This window comes from Meles meles, chromosome 4, assembly GCF_922984935.1.
Source record: "Meles meles chromosome 4, mMelMel3.1 paternal haplotype, whole genome shotgun sequence".
In the NCBI taxonomy this organism is placed as follows: domain Eukaryota; kingdom Metazoa; phylum Chordata; class Mammalia; order Carnivora; family Mustelidae; genus Meles; species Meles meles.
The window spans coordinates 59,218,144-59,237,001 of record NC_060069.1 but is presented as its reverse complement, the minus strand read 5'-3'; the positions used below and the strand labels follow the sequence as shown (position 1 = coordinate 59,237,001).

General features: G+C 40.6%; 1 protein-coding gene across 4 annotated transcripts in view; it reads left to right on the top strand.

Annotated features, from left to right (window-relative positions):
• Positions 1–18,858, top strand: part of USP13 (ubiquitin specific peptidase 13) — a 113,531-nt gene that overhangs the window by 75,512 nt on the left and 19,161 nt on the right. For all 4 annotated transcript variants that reach the window (XM_046003049.1, XM_046003048.1, XM_046003047.1 and 1 more), the window contains exons 14-19: positions 4,311–4,399; positions 6,947–7,069; positions 8,425–8,451; positions 12,080–12,223; positions 16,461–16,627; positions 18,371–18,524. In XM_046003049.1, the coding sequence (XP_045859005.1) occupies positions 4,311–4,399; positions 6,947–7,069; positions 8,425–8,451; positions 12,080–12,223; positions 16,461–16,627; positions 18,371–18,524 (704 nt within the window). The remainder of the gene's footprint in view (positions 1–4,310; positions 4,400–6,946; positions 7,070–8,424; positions 8,452–12,079; positions 12,224–16,460; positions 16,628–18,370; positions 18,525–18,858) is intronic.

The window sequence follows — 18,858 nt, the reverse complement described above, 5'->3', positions numbered from 1 at the left end:
CTTCTTCCATCGGTAATGGAGGAATGATGCTTACTTACCTGGTTTTCTCCTCGAATGCTATGAAATATTTAGTGGTAGGCAGTGCTAATGTAACTGTCTAGGAGAGGGGTTTCTGCTTTCCCTAATCCTTAACAGTAGATATTCAATGGATTTTTCCTTTTCCTCTGTCCTTTATATGTATACGTGCCCTCATGGTTTTATGTATATGAAAAAAATGAATACTGGATATATCCAATTGTTAATTGAAAACTGGTCTTTGTGGAAAAGGAGAAAACATGTTTTAGGTTAATTAAGCAACTACCATATTTGTCCATTTATCATTCCAGGTCATATGTTAAGCACTTACCATCAATTAACATTTAATCCTCTTGGTATTACTAAGGGGTAGGTGCTACTATTCTCCCCATTTTATGGATAAGAAAATAAAAAGAGAAGAAATAGGCCAGTAGGTGGCAGACCTGGAATTCATTCAGAGTGATTGAATTCAAAGTTTAAACTCTTAATCCCTCCGTTATATGTATTATCCCCTATTTTTTTATCGTGCTTGCTTATTCTCATATCCTTGTAATCCTTATGTAGCCTTGCATATTCCTTATTAGGTCTCATCATGTTTCAAATATTAGTTTTGGGGAAACCACTTCAGTGAGTTCCTAAAAGACTTTTTTTCTTTCTCTTATTTCCAGCAATTATAGACATGATCTCTTCACTATGTTAGTTTGGGATCTTGAATTCTTCTTGTGTTAGACCCAGAGCCTGAAAGGCCAGGAAGAGGCAAAAGATGTCCATTTTGTAGAGTTTTGGCTAGTATGGACCAGACATAAAGGCTCTCGCCTTAAATAGTCCTGAACGGACTGTTTCTGGGAGCAGTATTAGTGTTTGGAAATTTCATTCATCCAGCAAGTATTATTGTTCACCTGGAATATCCGAGGCAATGAGCTGAACAAGATCTAGGTCCTGCCGTCAAGCAACTCATGCATTAAAGGTCAATAGGGAGAGATTTTTGTCTTGACTTTTATCATTTATGAAGAGGAGAGCACAGTGTGGGGTTCCAGAGCACAAGCTTTAGGTGGACGGGCAGTGTTTGAATCCCCAATGTAGAACTTACTGAAACATGATCTTGGCCAAGTGACCCCAAGCCACTGTTTCCTTAACTGTAAGCGGGATAATAGTACTTTCTTCATCAGGTTGGAGTGAAGAGTAAGGAGAGATAAATTTTGCAAAGTGCTTTGTATACTGCCTTGTGCAGAGTAAGCATATGCTGTGATTGTTATAACCATTGTTTTTATCTTTCTTTTTTTGGCCTTGGGTTGTACAGTTTGTGGTTGATTAATATGATAATGCAATATAATATGATAATGAAAATATGATAATATTTTCAACGTATTTAATGGAAAGGATAGAACTGTGCTGTATTTTTTTAGTTGCCAGGTTTTCAATACAATAGACAATCTTAATTTCACGGGGAGGGACAGCTTATATATTTTTCTTATTAAAACATTTGTGGTGTTTTTGCCTCGATTGTAATTAATGAACAATTGATAGGATAATGATAATGGGTTGTCAACAGACAGCACAATAATGTTGTCAAGCACTATTTTAAGCACTTCGTATCCTGACTCATTTAGTTCCCATAGCAGTTTTTGGAGGTGAATTTGTTGTGTGTCTACCTAGATCTTTTGAATGATTTACACTCCAGTGGTCTTAATTAAATACAGAAGTTTTCAAGAAAAATTTTAATTTCCAGGAATGAATTTTAGGAATAAAAGAGTAAGCATGATTTACAACTTTGTTAGATTTCAGAAGTTGATGTCCCAAGCCTGCAATTAATGAATGCTAATTACTACTTTTGACATTATTTTGAACAAATATAAATTGAGCTGTTACTACCTGTATGATTCAGTTTGAGACCCTGTAGAGGCTACAGAAATGCATAAAGCATGTTTACCCAACAGGGTGGATGTAAATGTGGGTGTCATCTAACCTGATGTCTGGTACTCTCAGGTTGGGAGTTACCCATAACAAAAGGGTGTGTTAAATTATCCATTCCTCTCCCATTCAACTCCGCCTCCAGTTCCCTGCCCTACCCCTTGCCCCATGCTGTCACCAGCTGTTTTGCTCACCTAGTTACTGACCACAGAGCAACTGCAAGAATCTTAGGGGTTTTGAACCACATTGTGGAGATCATTGATTTACTGATGACTTTTGGTTGGTCTCACTGTTCTATATTTTCCAGCTTTTAAGCTGATGTGGTAAGAGGAAGAGGTCAATCAGAAAGGTGATATTTTTATGTTAGTTGAAAACACTGGGTGGAGTTTGTTGGGTTTCAGGGAAATTAGGACTTGGCTATATGTAAGTAAGAATGATGTTTATTATTGCCTCTCAGAAGATAGGAAAACCTAATTAGAGATAGTATGATAATTTCCAAAGAATGAACCAGGATAATGATAGATGAGTTCCTTAGGATGGTTAAGCTCCTTTATTTATTTATTTATTTTGAAAAAAACTCCCTTACATTATTGCCTGTACCCTTCTACTGTCCTTGTGATGGAGAATTTCAGATCCAGAGAGGTTAAGTGACTTGCCTGGGCAAAAAACAGGTCAGTGACAGCTCAAGTCCTGTGTCCAACACCTGGTGGATTCTAGCTCTTTTATGACCAAATTATCATGCTAATTCCCTAGGAATTCATAGTATATATTCTAGTGTGCCAAGTGGTTTCACATCATTTCAGGAACATCGCATTGCCCTGGCAGGTAGCTATTATTAGTAAATCTGTTTTGTAGGTGTGACCCTCATGGAGGGTCAGTGATTTGTTCACATTTGGAATGAATCATGTAGCATATCTTAGACCCAAATCCACATCCTTTGGCCCTTTTTCTGCATAGTGCTCTGTTCCTGTACTATGGCTTCTCTTGTACACTAGGGGGCAGCAATGCACTTGTAGTTACTTTCTGAATTCTGTGTGGATACATTCCAAGTAGAAGGCAATGACTTAGAGTTCATGCGGATGGTATTCTAGAATCTATTATTTCAGAAGATACATATAGTATTTGCCTGCAGCTTATTCTCTTTCTTACATGTACCTGCTTATCCACATTCACACTGACACAGAAATGGTTATTATGAACATGTGGAGAAAATGAACTGGAACCAGGCATGAATTTGCTGTCCTGGGTGAATAGTCTGCATAAAATCATCAAACTAAAGTCCAGGCAATTCCTGAAAGTTTGAAGGGGAAACTCGAGATATTGACCATATGTGTTAATTTAAAAATGTAAGGTTCAGATTTAGATATTTTAGCTAAGTATCTAAAATTATTAAATATATCTTAAATTATTAAATATATATGTATGTGTATGTATGTATATGTACACACACACACACACACACACACACACACACCCCTTTAGGAATCATGGATTTTAGATACAGTAATATTTTCCTGAAGCTTTGGCATATCCAATAGTCAACCTCAACCAAAATTCCAATGAACCCTCCTCATGCCGACTTTGTGGTAGAAGATAGTGATTCTCTGTAGGAGGGAAGATTGGGGTATGTCAGGATCGCTTGGGGGCTTTTCAAACCACACGTATATACACAGTGCATGCATGCCTGCACACTCCTGCAAATGTCATGTATATGTATACACACACACACAGTTGACCCTTGAACAACACAGGTTTGAGCTGTGTGGGTCCAGTGGGCTTTTTACAGTACAAGGCTATATTTTCTCTAGCTTATTTTATTGTAAGAATACAGTATATAATACATATAACCTAAAAATGTGTTAATTGACTATATTATTGGTAAGTCTTCTGGTCAGCAGTAGACTATGTAATTACGTTCTCGGGAGTCAAAAGTTACATATGGATTTTTGACTGCATGGTGGGGGGTCAGTACCTCTAACCTCTGCATTGTTCAAGGGCCCACTGTACTAAATTCTAGCTAGGGTTTTAGAGAAAAACAGATGACTTTGGTTGAAGGGTACTTTTCAGAGATACAAAGTGCTACCACAAAGTGAAAGTGTAATTTTGGAACATGCCCCAGATCCTTCTCAAAGGACACCATTGTCCTCTGTTAAAAAATTTGTCCTTGTGAGAAAAAAAAAAAAAAATTGTCCTTGTGAGAAGGCCAGGGCGAGTGACTGGGAGTGGGTGCGTGGGTCAGCTGATGGTTTTTGCCTGTCCCTCTTCTTCAGTGCAGTTGCTGGAACTGCCAGGTATGCGTCAGGCAAAGCTTGGGTTGCTTCATGAACTGTAGTCACGATTCTTATTGCCTTGTTTCATTGATTTAATCCCCTTGTGTTTCCCAGAACATCTCGCTTTGCCTCATTCCCTGAATACTTGGTAGTGCAGATAAAGAAGTTCACTTTTGGTCTTGACTGGGTTCCCAAAAAATTTGGTAGGTATCTTTTGCATGCTTTTGCTTAACACGTCAAATTGGCCATTGGAAAAAAATAGCATGTGAAGGGGGCCCGTGTGGTTGGCTGTCAGAAATCCTTTGATTTCATTCTTTTTCCATCATCCCCACCTTTCTCTCTCAAGTCAAGATATGATATGCACTGACAATAAAAATCACCCCATGTTCCCCACCCCTCTGATAATGCGTTCTGGAATGACTGGATTCTAAGAGTCAAAATGGGATCCCCACGTTATCAAATCAACAATACTTTCCAAACTTCAACATGCATACAAATCACCTGGGATCTTGGCAGAGTGCAGGTGTTAATTCAGCAGGTCGGGGGTCGGGGGCTGGGATTCTTTATTTCTCACAAGCTCCCCGGTGATACTGATGCCGCTGGTGCTGCTGGTCTAAAGCCCACACGTGGAGATGCAGGTAACTGAAGAACATTCTCCTCTTATTAGCTCTCCTTGGCCTCCAAAGCAGGTGGGTGTGGCTAATGACAGTCACATCATGCAGATTTTATTAATAATGAGTACAGCCAGTTGCTTTAAATCGTCAAAGAAGGGATTTGATTTTGGCTTCATTGGGCTTTTTCCTTGTGAATTATAAAGGCCCTTGACCCCTTGTTAGAGGTTTGAGTTTTCCAGAGGATGTACAAGAACCTTTTCTTCATCATCAGGATCCAGCGTCAAGGTTGTTTTTAGGCTGTCCTCCATGCCACGGCAGGACACGTTTCTCAAGCAAGTACCTCAGACGGCTAGGCTTTTAAACGTTATGTTTCTTTCTTTCTTTTTTTTTTTTTAAAGATTTTATTTATTTATTTGACAGAGAGAGAGATCACAAGCAGGCAGAGAGGCAGGCAGAGAGAGAGGAGGAAGCAGGCTCCCCACGGAGCAGAGAGCCCGATGCAGGGCTCGATCCCAGGACCCTGAGATCATGACCTGAGCCGAAGGCAGCGGCTTAATCCACTGAGCCACCCAGGCGCCCCTAAACGTTATGTTTCTGAGCGCTTGAAAAACAACTCAGGCCTTACACTGGTTAATTAAGCACTCACGGGCTCTTCTGGAGAGTGTAGGTGAAAAGAATGTGAAATCAGGCTGGTTTCCCTGGGAACCTCCAGCACTCTGTCGTCAGGGCACTTGTTTGCCACGTGACAGGATGGAGGGCGCTGACTGATTCTGCAGTAGACCTTTGATTTCCTGGTGGAAAGATTTTGTGGCCAGGATGCTCCGCACTCAGCCTTTCCTCTGTGGACCTGCGAAGTACCTGAGAGAAAACTGCTTTCTCCTAAAGGCTTTCACCTGCTTTGGAGGCAGCGTTCTTATTTTTCTCTGTCCTTGGAATTTCCATAAAGGATAGAAACTTCAGATCAGATTTCATAGACTTGCTGAATTTAAAGGAGCCTTGAAACCTGCTTTAATGAACCTGAATTTCTCTGTGGAGAACAGTTGTATTGATTTTGTGGGTCAGACATTATGTTTGTTTTTGCTGCTCCCTGAGATTGAAAAAATTTTTTTTTTAGCTAAGCTTTTTCTTTGGGTTGTTGTTTTAAAATAAGATTTACGTACCTGGCATCATAACTGGTTTTGGGGGATAGTATTTTCAAGCTCTGTTTGCTAGCCTGGGAGACCTATCCCACACCAACATTTGGACCCATTTTTCATTATTATTGTATCTGAATATAACACTAAATTTCAACAGGCTCTTAGACTGTCAGATTTTGTATTCGAGTAAGTCAGCCCAGTAACAACTGACCCGAGAAGTTAGAAAAAATTTCCCAAGACTAATACACTTCAGATTGAATTTATTTCTTTAAAACTTCATTCTTTATTACCTTGGTGAGAATGATCACAGGGCCTTTCATGATCTGAGAAAAGGCATAATCTAGGGGTTGCAAACTCCACTGCCTCCTATGGACAGGGGGATAAGGTAAATGGCAGGAGTACATTGGATTTAAGAAATGTGTAGCCTAGCTATCTTGGCCTTTCTTGGGTATTTCCACTTTGGATAAAGACGTGGCTTAGAAAGACATTTCCTTACCAGAAGAATCAGAATTGCGAATATGATGCTCAGGGCCACGGGGGCAATTGGGAGCAGTGGGGTCTGTGCCCACAATCTGGTAGGGCACGTATTGTCTAGAGTGGAAACCGAAAATCAACTCCAGGCAGTTATTACCATATGAGAATATTTGTTTTTCAAAATAAGCTGGAAATACCGATCTTTAAATGAAATCTTCTAATTTTAAAATTGGAATTTGTTGCCAACATTTTAGAAACATCAGACATTCTGTTTGCTACAACTGGGCTTTGGGCTCCCAGTTTGCAACCTCTGGCTTGTTCAGTGTGAAACGCTCTGTATCTTCCCCCTGCTTCTCCATTTTAAATATAACTAGTCTCAGTGAGTCTTCTGGTCCAGGGATTTACTCTGAAAAGCATCCCTTAGCTCTGCCTAGACACATGCACATAAGAGCTAGAGGTGCTGGTTTTAGGGTGCAATTGTGGGTTTTGGGGGAGTCTGGTGAATGTAATCTCTCTCACTTTGTAGATGTTTCTATTGATATGCCAGACCTACTTGATATCAACCATCTCCGAGCCAGGGGGTTACAGCCAGGAGAAGAAGAACTTCCGGACATCAGCCCCCCTATAGTCATTCCTGATGACTCAAAAGGTACCATTGTCTGCCAGGAGGTTGCTCTCTTACCCCTCTCCCCCCTCACCCCCAATGGAGGAGTCTCTTATCTTCTGCCACTCTGTTGTCCCTTGGCCATCTTCCTGTGTTGTAACCCACTGTAGACGCACAGTAGGGAGGCCTGGCTGCAACTGTAAACCTCAAGTAGACGTGGGAAAAGGCACAGACCCATCATGGGTAGTTGAAAGGGACCTGCAGAATTCACTGGCAATAGAGGGCAGCAAATCTCCAAAATAGTCTTCAGGTTATGCAGCCTCTGGCTTCCCCTCCCTTCCTCCCTCTCCTTCCCTCAAATAAATTGGCCCATGGGGAAGAGGAGTGTGTTTTCAGTAGGCTCTCCATCGTGGGGAGCTGTGTCATCTTGGGAGTCCTCTGGACAACCCAAAGGGGAAATTCAGCAGCGTGCGTCGGTTTTAAAAATCCTGACCCCATTTCACCTCCCCAGCTTTGTCACTGTTTCATCGCAAGGGAGCGAGATTTTTGTTCAGAATATTTAACTTTTTAAGGGAAAAGGGCAAGCAGAACATCATTGTTTCACTTTTGTAGATCCAAGGACAGTGTCCAAAAATCTTGGTTTTATTTTTAGCTCAGTTACTGATGAAATCAGTTTCATTCTGTTTTCGTTTGCTTACTTATTTACTTATTGTTCACCTTTTTAATCAGTGAATTAGGTCAGTTAATAGTGCTAGAGCACACTGGGCCCCTCTTCCAAAGATTTCCCATCGGTTGAGCACTGAATATTCTTGGTGACCATGTTCAGGTGCAGAGGAAGGGTAAGGTGAATCCAGGAGACTCAAGATCGGATTCAAGATTGGCACCTATATTCCATTATTCTCGGACGCTAAGTCAGATGTTAAATTGTAGAGTATTGAGAGTAGAAAAGGGGCCTGTATGTGGGACACTCTGGGTTATGTGGTAGGAGTGATCCACTAAAGGGGCCAGAGAGCAGAGATCAGGAGCATCAGAGGAGTACAGGATGGTTTATTAGCCCTGTTCCTGCTTTCTCTGATGTTCTTAATGGAATCCTTGGTTTGTAATTATACAGAGTCCTTAGAAATACAGAGAGATAAATTATTTAGTTCACTAAGATGATAACCAGAGCATCATGTTTTATCTGGTTGAAATGCTTGAAACCTGTTTATTTTCACTCCCTACTGTAATGATTTCATGTTGTACAGGCTGGGTGGTGTGTGTGGTGGGGTGCTGATGGGTTGACCACAGCATGGGATCCCTAGGGGTGAGGGATTAGGGATTGCCTGCAGGGAATCTTTTTCTTTCTCTAAAACTCTTTGCTCTGCATTGATCTCATTCTCTGCCTGTCCATTAATTTCCAGATCGCCTGATGAACCAACTGATAGACCGTATGTACCTTTTGAAATTTTTCTTAGTGTCCTACACCAATGTCGTTGGTTTGACATTGATCTGTGGGAATTCAATAAAGGGGCATTGTTCTTGACATGTGGTTGTGTGCAGCTTTTCCTGGGTGGGAGGGATTCTTTGTCTGCAAGTTCAGTTAGCAGCACATGTAAACCAGTGACATGGTGATTCGTGACTCTGTAGTTCAGGAGAGTGATCATCAGCCTGAAAGCCAACCAGCCCTGGGTTGGAAACTTGGCCCTGATGTTTACGACGGCAAGCTAGAAAAATTTACTTAACTTCTCTGAGCCTTCGTCTCTGCATGTATGAAGGTGGGTTCATGATGCCATTTCTTCCCACTCTGGCCACGAGTAGGGCTCTTGATGCAGTGATGGCACAGTGGCCAGGCATTTTTTTCCATTCCTGCTGATGGACGTGTAGAGATGACTCATGATTGACGGGACATGGTAGCATTAACTAATACTCCCAAGATTAGTAGTGTCATTGGATAGTGTGTTAATTTTATAGATTTTTAGTTCCTTAATCTTATAGAAGTTGATACTCTTGGTTTTCTGAAAAGAATGCAATAAACCATTTATGATGAGTATTAGATATTAATTAGGAGGAAGGAGGAGTGTTTAACACTAAATACTCCGAATCTTTCTGTCTACAAAGACCTTCCAGAGACAAACTGTTATTACTTTACAAGTTCATGTGTTTTACATTGCAAATGATTGATCACGTCGATTATGATTTGCTCATTGCTAGAAGCTGTTAGGGTCAGCGAGGGTCTTGGGAAAACCATTGCCTCTGTGAATAATTTAATTATAATAATAACAATGGTTGGTAATACTCTGGAATGGTTACCACGAGTCATATGTGTTTATTATTTTACAAATCCTTCCGATCCTATATAACTTTACTGTTCATACAAAATCCAGCTTCTCATTTGATTATCACAGTAAGAAGGACAGGGCAGGTAACCTTTTACAGAGTATAAAACTGAGACTCAGGAAACTTCAGAGACCCAAGAGCTGGGACCAGAATCTGGGCTGGCAGTCAAGTGTGCTTTTCATGCCATGTGACCTTTTCTGGAAGGTGAGAGGTCTGCGGGCTGCTCTTGCTTCTGCAGAGAGCTGGTCTGTAAGGCTATTGCCCTGGGGGAGGGGATGGAGTGTTATCACTGACTGCGCCAGAGGAGTCTGTCTCTGACCGGGAGCACTCAGCCCGTCTCTAGTGTTTACTGCTTGGCCATTGATTTCATCCCAGATCTAAGCATGCTGTCTTAGCAGCAGCTGCCTGTACTCTCAACGGGAGAAAATAGAATTATCTGGGATTGTTTAACATTTGCACCCCACCTAAAGAATAACTTTAATTGTTATTATGAGAGTAAAAAGATAATTACAAACTGTGGGTTAACTGTAAGTGTCCTTTATGGTTTCATCACTCGTCCATAACCATTGGTAACAATTGGTGTATATCCTTCACTGGCCTTTACCTGTGCTTCGCTTACTTTATTTTTCACAAAAATGGAATTATACGTTACCAATCTGTTATTAGAGACACCCATAACCATTTATTGAGCTGCACTTCCTAAATTACATTGTAGGGAACATTAGAGTCTCACAAGACGTTGGAAGGTGTTCTGTAGAAAGTTTCCTAGTTTCCTTAAGTGCGGGAGTCTTCACGACAGGATTTTTAAGTCTTCGCTGGGCTAATGCACATCGTAAATTTCTAAGGGGAGAGTAGAAAATGTAGATTTTAGGACTTCTTTGGCCATGGAAACCCCTTGTTTTGTGGTTCAATAATGATATCTTTCTTAGGACATCAGGCTATCATGGAACACAACTTGGGAATCACTGTGGTCCTAAATCATTGCTTTCTTAAAATCTGGTTTTGAAAAGATGTTCTGTCTATCTTCCTTGTAAAAGAAAACGTTGGTAAACACATTTCCTTTTTCTTTTTAGAAAGAGAGAGTGCCGGGGATGGTGGTAAGAAGGAGGGGGAAGAGGGAGAACCAGAGAGAGAATCTTTTTTTTTTTTTTAAAGATATTTATTTATTTATTTGACGGAGTGAGAGAGCTTAAGCAGACAGAATAGCAGAGGGAGAGGGAGAAGCAGGCTTCCCACTGAGCAGGAGCCTGATGCGGGGCTTGATCCCTGGACCCTGGGATCATGATCTGAGCCGAAGGCAGTCGCCTAACCAACTGAGCCACCCATGCACCCTGTAGAGAGACAATCTTAAGCAGTCTCTATGCCCAACATGGAGCCCAAGGCGGGGCTCGAGCTCACGACCTTGAGATCATGAACTGATTTGAAATCAAGAGTCAGACACTTAACTAACTAAGCCACCCATGCACCCTGATAAACACATTTTCAATATAGTTTTTATAGAACAGATATCTCGAATCCTCATTTCTACTGCTACTACTCAGTTCTCCTAGTTGTCATCTTTGGCAGAATTTTCAGTAGATTAGAGACCTCAGGATGTAGAAAACATAAGGGATATATTTTGTGCTTCTGTTCCCCTCCAGTTGGATAATTTGAGAGCACTATGTAGGTTTATATACATGTTTATGTATACATATATACATGCACATGTATATACACATACAAATGTGTATACATAAAATGTAACAGGTGTATGTATATATACACATGTACATGTGTTTTATAACCGCACATATTTCTGTGTATATCTGTGTACACATACATATCTATATAAACACACACGCCTACAGGTTTTTATGTATGGTTTATACATTATGTATAGATACATGTACTTATATGTGTCCATGTATGCACACATACACACAGACACATACACATACGTCTTTACCAGTATCTACATACCATGATGAGAAAAAAGGAAACCCTCTGTGTCTAAGCCCACATTAGGTTTATAAAGCTATCTCTCTTTTTTTTTTAAAGATTTTATTTATTTATTTGACAAACAGAGATTACAAGTAGGCAAGATAGGCAGGCAGGGAGAGAGAGGAGGAAGTAGGCTCTTCGCGGAGCAGAGAGCCCGACGCGGGGCTCCATCCCAGGATCCTGGGATCATGACCTGAGCTGAAAGCAGAGGCTTTAACCCACTGAGCCACCCAGGCACCCCTAAAGCTATCTCTTTTAATATCTTAAATGTATACCATTACAGAACATATTGTGTCCTTCCATACTTAACATTTGGGCTCTCCATTTCCCAGAGCTGATTACTTCTTTTGATTGCTGATATACTTAAAGCCCTGGCATAACTTCCTATGAGGTTTAAAGCTTTTCTCTTCAGATTTCAGTGATAGGAGAGATGGCTGTAGGAGAGGTCTTGAGAAGGATCTGAGAGACTGCAGTGGTTCTGGGAATACACCCAATCTCCCATATGGAATTAAGAAATTGTTTTTCAGTACTTGGATTGTCTAGGTGGTTATCGTGGTTCCTATTTAGGTCAAAGATATTTAAGCTCAAATGGTGTAATATTTAGATGAACTCAAACAAAGCAAAGTTAAAACACCATTTATACACCAAACAAAAGAGCACTTTCTTTGGATAGCATGTGGCTGGTGGATGAGGAGAAGCTAGGGTGAGGAGAAAGAGAGTTTACGTTTTTACACCAGAGTGTTCTGTTGTGCTCTGTAGCCTCAGACATTGATGAGTCATCAGTGATGCAGCTGGCCGAGATGGGTTTCCCTCTAGAAGCGTGTCGGAAGGCTGTGTACTTTACTGGAAATATGGGAGCTGAAGTGGCCTTCAACTGGATCATTGTTCACATGGAAGAGCCAGGTGAGTGTTTGGAAGAGGGGACAGCTTTGGAGTCTGATGGAGTTGTCAGTGATGCTGAGTCTTGGTCCTTCGGTGTCCTCTGAATGGGTCCCAGAAAATGACACAACTCATAATTTAGCTTCCTAGCTCGCTTTCTTCTGTCCCTCATAATTTACACTCTCAGCTCACTTTCTCTGCTGCAATGAGGGGGCACTTTGCTTGTGGAGCAAAGTCACAATGTTTATCTTTACTCTTTAAAAAAAAAATATTATGGAGGGCACGTATTGCATGGAGCACTGGGTGTGGTGCATAAACAATGAATTTTGGAACACTGAAAAAAATAAAATTAAATAAAATTTAAAGAAATAATAAAAATCTTATTGCATCCTCAAAAAAATTACTAGCTTTCTTGAAATGTAACTCACCCTTTTAAAGCAAGCAATGACCACTGGAAAGATGTGGGATATACAGGCATATGTCAGAGCTGTTGCTAGCTCAGTCCCACCACCACAGTAAAGTGAGTATCATGATAAAGTGAATTCAATGAATGTTTTGGTTTCCAGCGCATAGAGGAGTGATGTTTATACCATACTGTAGCCTACTAAGTGTACAATAGCAATATGTCTAAAAATGTACATATCTTAATTGAAAAATACTTTGTTTTTCCTGCATTGACTGACTCTTCCTTTCATAAATGGTTGCTCTGTAGCACGTGATGCTATTTGACGGAATTTCTCTCACAGTAGAACTTCTTTGAAAATTGGGGTCGATCCTCTCAATCCCTGCTGCTGTTTTGTCAACCAAGTTTATGTCATATTTTAGGTCTCTGTTGTCATTTCAACAGTCTTCATAGCATCTTCACCAGGAGTGGGTTCTATTTCAAGAAACCGTTTGCTTTCTTTGCTCATCCGTAAGCAGCCAATGCTCATCTGTTAAAATTTTATCATGAGATCGCAGCAGCTCAGTCCCACCTTCAGGCTCCTCTTCTAATTCTTGTTCTCTTGCTCTTTCCACCACGTCTGCAGCGACTTCCTCCACTGAAGTCTTGAACGCCTCTAAGTCACCCACGAAGGGTGGAATTTTCTTCCAAACTGCTGTTAACGTTGATATTTTGAGCTCTCTCCTAGGTATCACAAGTATTCTTAATGGCATCTAGATTGGTGGATTCTTTCCAGAAGGCTTTCAGTTGACTCTGCCGTATCCATCAGAGGAATCTGTGGCAGCTACAGCCTTACAAAATGTGTTCCTTCAATAGTAAGACTTGAAAGCTGAAATCACTCCTTGACCCATGGGCTGAAGAATGGATGTTGTGGTAGTATTCACGAAAACAACATCAATCTCACTGTTTGTCTGCGTCAGAGGTCTTGCGTCACCAGGTGCATTATCAATGAGCAGTCTTATTTTGAAAGAAATTTTTTTTTCCTGAGCAGTAGGTCTCAACAGTGGCTTAAAATATTCAGTAAACCGTGTTATAAACAGATGTGCTGCCATCCAGGCTTTGTTCCATTTCTAGAGCAGAAGCAGAGTGGATTTAGCATAATTCTTAAGGGCCCTAGGATTTTTGAAATGGTCCATGAGCATTGGCTTCAACTTAATGTCACCAGCTGCATTGGTCCCCTAACAAGAGAGTCCAGCTATCCTTTTACACTTTGAAGCCATGCATTGACTTCTCCTTTCTAGCTATGAAAGCCCTAGATGGCATCTTCTTCCAATAGAAGGTGGTAACTTGCTACTTCACCTTGTTCATTTATGTTATGGAGATGGCTTCTTTCCTTCACCTTTGTGAACCAACCTCTGCTAGCTTCATACTTTTCTGCTGCAGCTTCCTTCCCAGCCTTTGTAGATTGAAGACAGGGAGGGCTTTACTCTAGACTAGGTTTTGGTTTCAAGGGAATGTTGTGGCTGGTTTGATCTTCTGTCTAAACCTCTAAAACCTTCTCCATCAGCAATGAAGCTGCTGTGCTTTCTATCATTGGTGTGTTCACCAGAGGAGCACTTCTAATTTCCTTCAAGAATTCTACCTTTGATTTTGCAACTTGACTCTTTGGTGTAAAGAGGCCTAGCTTTTGGATTATCTCAGTTTTCAATATCCCCTCCTCTCTAAGATTAGTCACGTTAGCATTTGAGTTAAAGTGAAAGATGTGTGATTCTTCCTTTTGCTTGAACATTTAGAAGCCATTGTATGGTTATTAACTGGCCTAATTTCAATATCATGTCTCAGGGAATAAGGGGACCTAAAAAGAGGGAGACTGGAAAATGGCTGGTCAGTGGAGCAATCAAAAGACATATAACGTGTAGATTAAGTTTGCTGTTTTATATGGGTGCAGTTTGCGGTGCCCCCAAACAATTACAATAGTAACATCAAAGATCACTGATCACAGATCACATAATATACTAATAAAGAAGAAGTTTGAAATACTGTGAGAATTACCAAAATGTGATTCAGGGTCATGCAGTTAGCGAACGTTGTTAGAAAAATGGCACCAGTAGGCTTGCTCAACACAGAGTCGCCACTAACCTTCTATTTGTAAAAAGTGCATTATCTGCAAAGTGGAATCAGATGAAGTGCAATAAATTGAGATCCGCCCATACTACTAGCTAATAAATGATAAGGACTTGAAAAAGAAAAATGTACATGAAGAAATGGGGGCTGTTTAGTAAGATTTTGCCTCTGTCTACTTTATTAAGATATAATTCACCATATACCATGTAATTCATCCATTTGAAGTGTACATTTCTGTGCTTTTTAATAAATTGACAGAATTGTGCAACTATTACCACTAAGAATGTTTTGCTGTAGAGACACACAAGCTATTTATCTTTTCATCTGTTGGTAGACATTTGGGTTATTTCCAGTTTTTGACTACTGTGAATACTGTAGCTATAAACATTTGAATACACATTTTTGTGTGAACATGTTTTAATTTCTCTTGAGTGGAGTTGCTATGTCATATGGTAATTCCACGTTTACCTTTTTGAGGAACTGCCAAAGTGGTTTTCACTTGGCCGTACCGTTTTATATTCTGCCACAAAGGGTGAGCATTCCAGTTTCTCCACATCCTCTCCAACCCTTGTTACTATTGTTTTTGTTATAGCCATTTTGGTGGATGGGAACACGGTAGCTCATGGTGGTTTTCATTTGCATGAAATGAAAATGATGTACCAATGATGTACAGAGCATCTTTCCCTGTGTTTGTGGTTAATTTATGTATCTTTGGAGAAATATCTATTCAAACCTTTTGCCCATTTTTAAGGAGGTTGTCTTTTTATTGTTGAGTGGTTCTTTTCATATTTTGACTACAAGCACCTTGCCAAATGCATGATGTGCAAATATGTTCTCTCATTCTGTCAGTGTTTTCACTTTCTTGATGGCATTTTTTGAAGCACAAAAACTTTTAATTTTGATAAAGTCGAATTTATCTATTTTTTCGTTTGTCACTTGTACTCTTGGTATCATTTCTGAGAAAATGTTGCTAACTCAAGGTCTCTTGCATTGAGGTTAGGGAGCTGTTTTGAGTTAATTTTTGAATATCGCCTGAGATGGGCGTCCAGCTTCATTCTCTTGCATGTGGACATGCACTTGTTCCAGCACCATCTGTCAAAAAGACTGTCCCGTCCCCATTGGAATGGTCTCGGTACCCTTGTCAAAACTCAATTGACCATAAATCTGTGGGTTTATTTTTGGACTCTTCTGAATTCTATTCAGTTGATCTATAGATTTATCCTTATGTCAGTACCAACTGTCTTAATTATTAGAACTTTTTAGGTATTTTTCCTTCTTAGCTGCATGGTGTTATTTCCTTTTTTTTAATTAAACATTTTTAAAATTTAAATTCTATTAATTAACATATGATGTATTACTGGTTTCAGAGGAACAGGTCTTTGATTCATCATTCTTATATAATACCCAGTCTCATTACTTAACATGCCCTCCTTAATGTCTGTCTCCCAGTTGTCCTATCCTTCTACCCACCCTCCCCTCCAGCAACCCTCAATTTGTTTCCAACGATTAAGAGTCTCTTATGGTTTGTCACCTTCTCTGGTTTCGTCTTATTTTATTTTTCCTCTCTTCTTCTATGATCTTAAGTTTTATTTCTTAAATTCCACATATAAGTGAAATCATATGATAATTGTCTTTTTCTGATTGACTTATTTCACTTAGCATAACACTCTCTAGTTCCATCAACGTTGCTGCAAAAGTATTGTTTATTTTAAGACTAAAAAAAGAAAAAGGTCTGAGTGTGATTCTCTTCCCCAGATTTTGCTGAACCACTGACCATGCCTGGTTATGGAGGAGCAACTTCTGCTGGAGCCTCTGTTTTTGGTGCTACTGGATTGGATAACCAGCCTCCAGAGGAAATTGTAGCTATCATTACCTCCATGGGATTCCATCGAAATCAGGCCATTCAGGCACTGCGAGCCACGGTAAGCACACGAGGTTGTGCAAATACCCTCCTCTTATTAGAGGCAGTGTGTCTTTCTGTCAGCAGCAGTGGAGACTTTCCAGTGTCCTTTGATCATTTTGAATCATGTTTGTCTCACTCTGTACCCCACCATGGCCCAACAGAGATTTATTTGCATGTATTCTACGTACAGCTAAAATAAATGATTGGGGGGAAGTTATACAGTTAAAGAATAGGGAGTAAAAACAAACAAACAAACAAACACAAAAAACCCAGGGAGGTAATTCAGCTGGGACAAGATGAAAGAAACCGAAAGACCAAAACTGAAAGAAACTCTGTATCATCTGAGTGTTTATTATTAGCAGGGCTCCAAGATTTAACTTGGAGCTTCCTTGTGGCCTTGGAGCACAGAGAGATGCATAAGAGTCCATATTCAATAAGGCAGTTCTTTGGGACAAATTTTGCTTTTCTGATACCAAGACCTTAAAGAAATGTCTCTTAGAAGTCCTCATAGAGAAGACTAAAGCCTCCTGGGAATTCTCCACTTCTGTGTCTGTGGAGGGAGAAGATTATTCTGGTATCCATGTACTTCCTGATGTTGTCAGGGGAGAAGGGACCATGAAACTAGATGGTGGGTGGAAATCTTCCTTTCTCAGGGTAGATATTTGTTTAATATTGAAAGGAAGTTCTTGATTTTTTTTTTTAACCCATCCTTCCTTGTCACACCATATATATATTTTGTTTGTTTGTTTGTTTGTTGTTGTTGTTTTTTGTTTATTTTCAGCGTAACAGTGTTCATTGTTTTTGCACCACGCCCAGTGCTCCATGCAGTATGTGCCCTCCCTATTACCCACCACCTGGTTCCTCAACCTTCCCCCCCCCCCCCACCATATATATTTTTGAGGGGTTGTCTGCTACTAATTCCTGCTTACCTATCCTGACCGGTTGTCTGCAAGGGTCCATTGTCATAGTGGCTCTCAAATGACTCCAGGAGTGTGGCTGGAACAATCTATTTCCCTTTAATGTGCTTGAAATATCTCAAGCAGAGTTAGTTTCATTCAAGGTACTTGCTTTGCCCCACTTATTTTTCTTGACTGTTTCATTGGCGATTCTGATGATGTCTAAGCAAATTCTTTAACCTGCCGGTGATATCACAAACAGAGGAAGATGGCAACGTTTTTATGGTCGATTGGTTTGAACTGCAGAGTTAAGTTTGAAACAATGTACCTAAGTCACCAGTATTGTCATCATTAATCAAGATGCTAATCTTGTCTCTACTGCAATTCAACAATTCTGCTTGGGAGAGGAGGGAGAGGAGGTACTAACACGGCCCTCATGCTGGGCCCCCTCTGCCAGGCATCATTCTCTGCAGAAAACACAGTTGATAGGGAAGGGAGTGTGTGCAGTTCGTGGGGCCAAGAAAGGGCGGGGCGTCGACCAACGGCAGACTCTCTGGTGTTCCGTACCCCATCATTAGCATCAGCCTGCAGAAATGCTGAGCTAAGACGGATACGGACTTTGGAACGCTGGTCTGCTGCTCAGATCTGTTTCCCAGTGAATCTAATTACAGACCTCAGTTGGGAGACTTGGAGTATGCCAGCTGAATGTGCATTTCATATGCAGGGTCAGAGCTTTGCTCTCAGAGGCACTTAGGACTAATGAATTCATGCCTCCTGTCTTATCTGCTTGACATCCTGGTTCAAGTGGTCAGGATATAATGAGGCCCTGGGACTGCATACATTGTAAAAATGTTTCATTTTATTAGAATAATAACCTGGAAAGAGCACTGGATTGGATCTTCAGTCACCCCGAGTTTGAGGAGGACAGTGACTTTGTGATCGAGATGGAGAATAACGCCAATGCAAACATTATTTCTGAGGCCAAGCCTGAAGGACCTAGAGTCAAAGATGGATCTGGAAGTAAGTTCTTGCCTTAGAGATTGTCTGAGCAGTCATGGCCATGCATTCGGCTCTTGCCCTTCCCTCCCCCTACTCATATTAAAACCTTTGCCATCATCCAAAAGTTAACCCAGATCCTACCTTCTCATAAGTGGTGCATTTTGCCACTTTGCATGGCCATGGTGATCTGAAAAAGTCTGGGACAAATTCAGAGTCATGTCCCCTAGAAGTGTGTGTGCTTATGTTTAGTGCCTGCTGTCACTTTGCCATTCCTTTGAGATTTTTTTTTCATGGACCATGAAAGTTTTTGTCCAAAAGAGAACATTTACTTTCATGGTAGTATTTTTTTGGAACG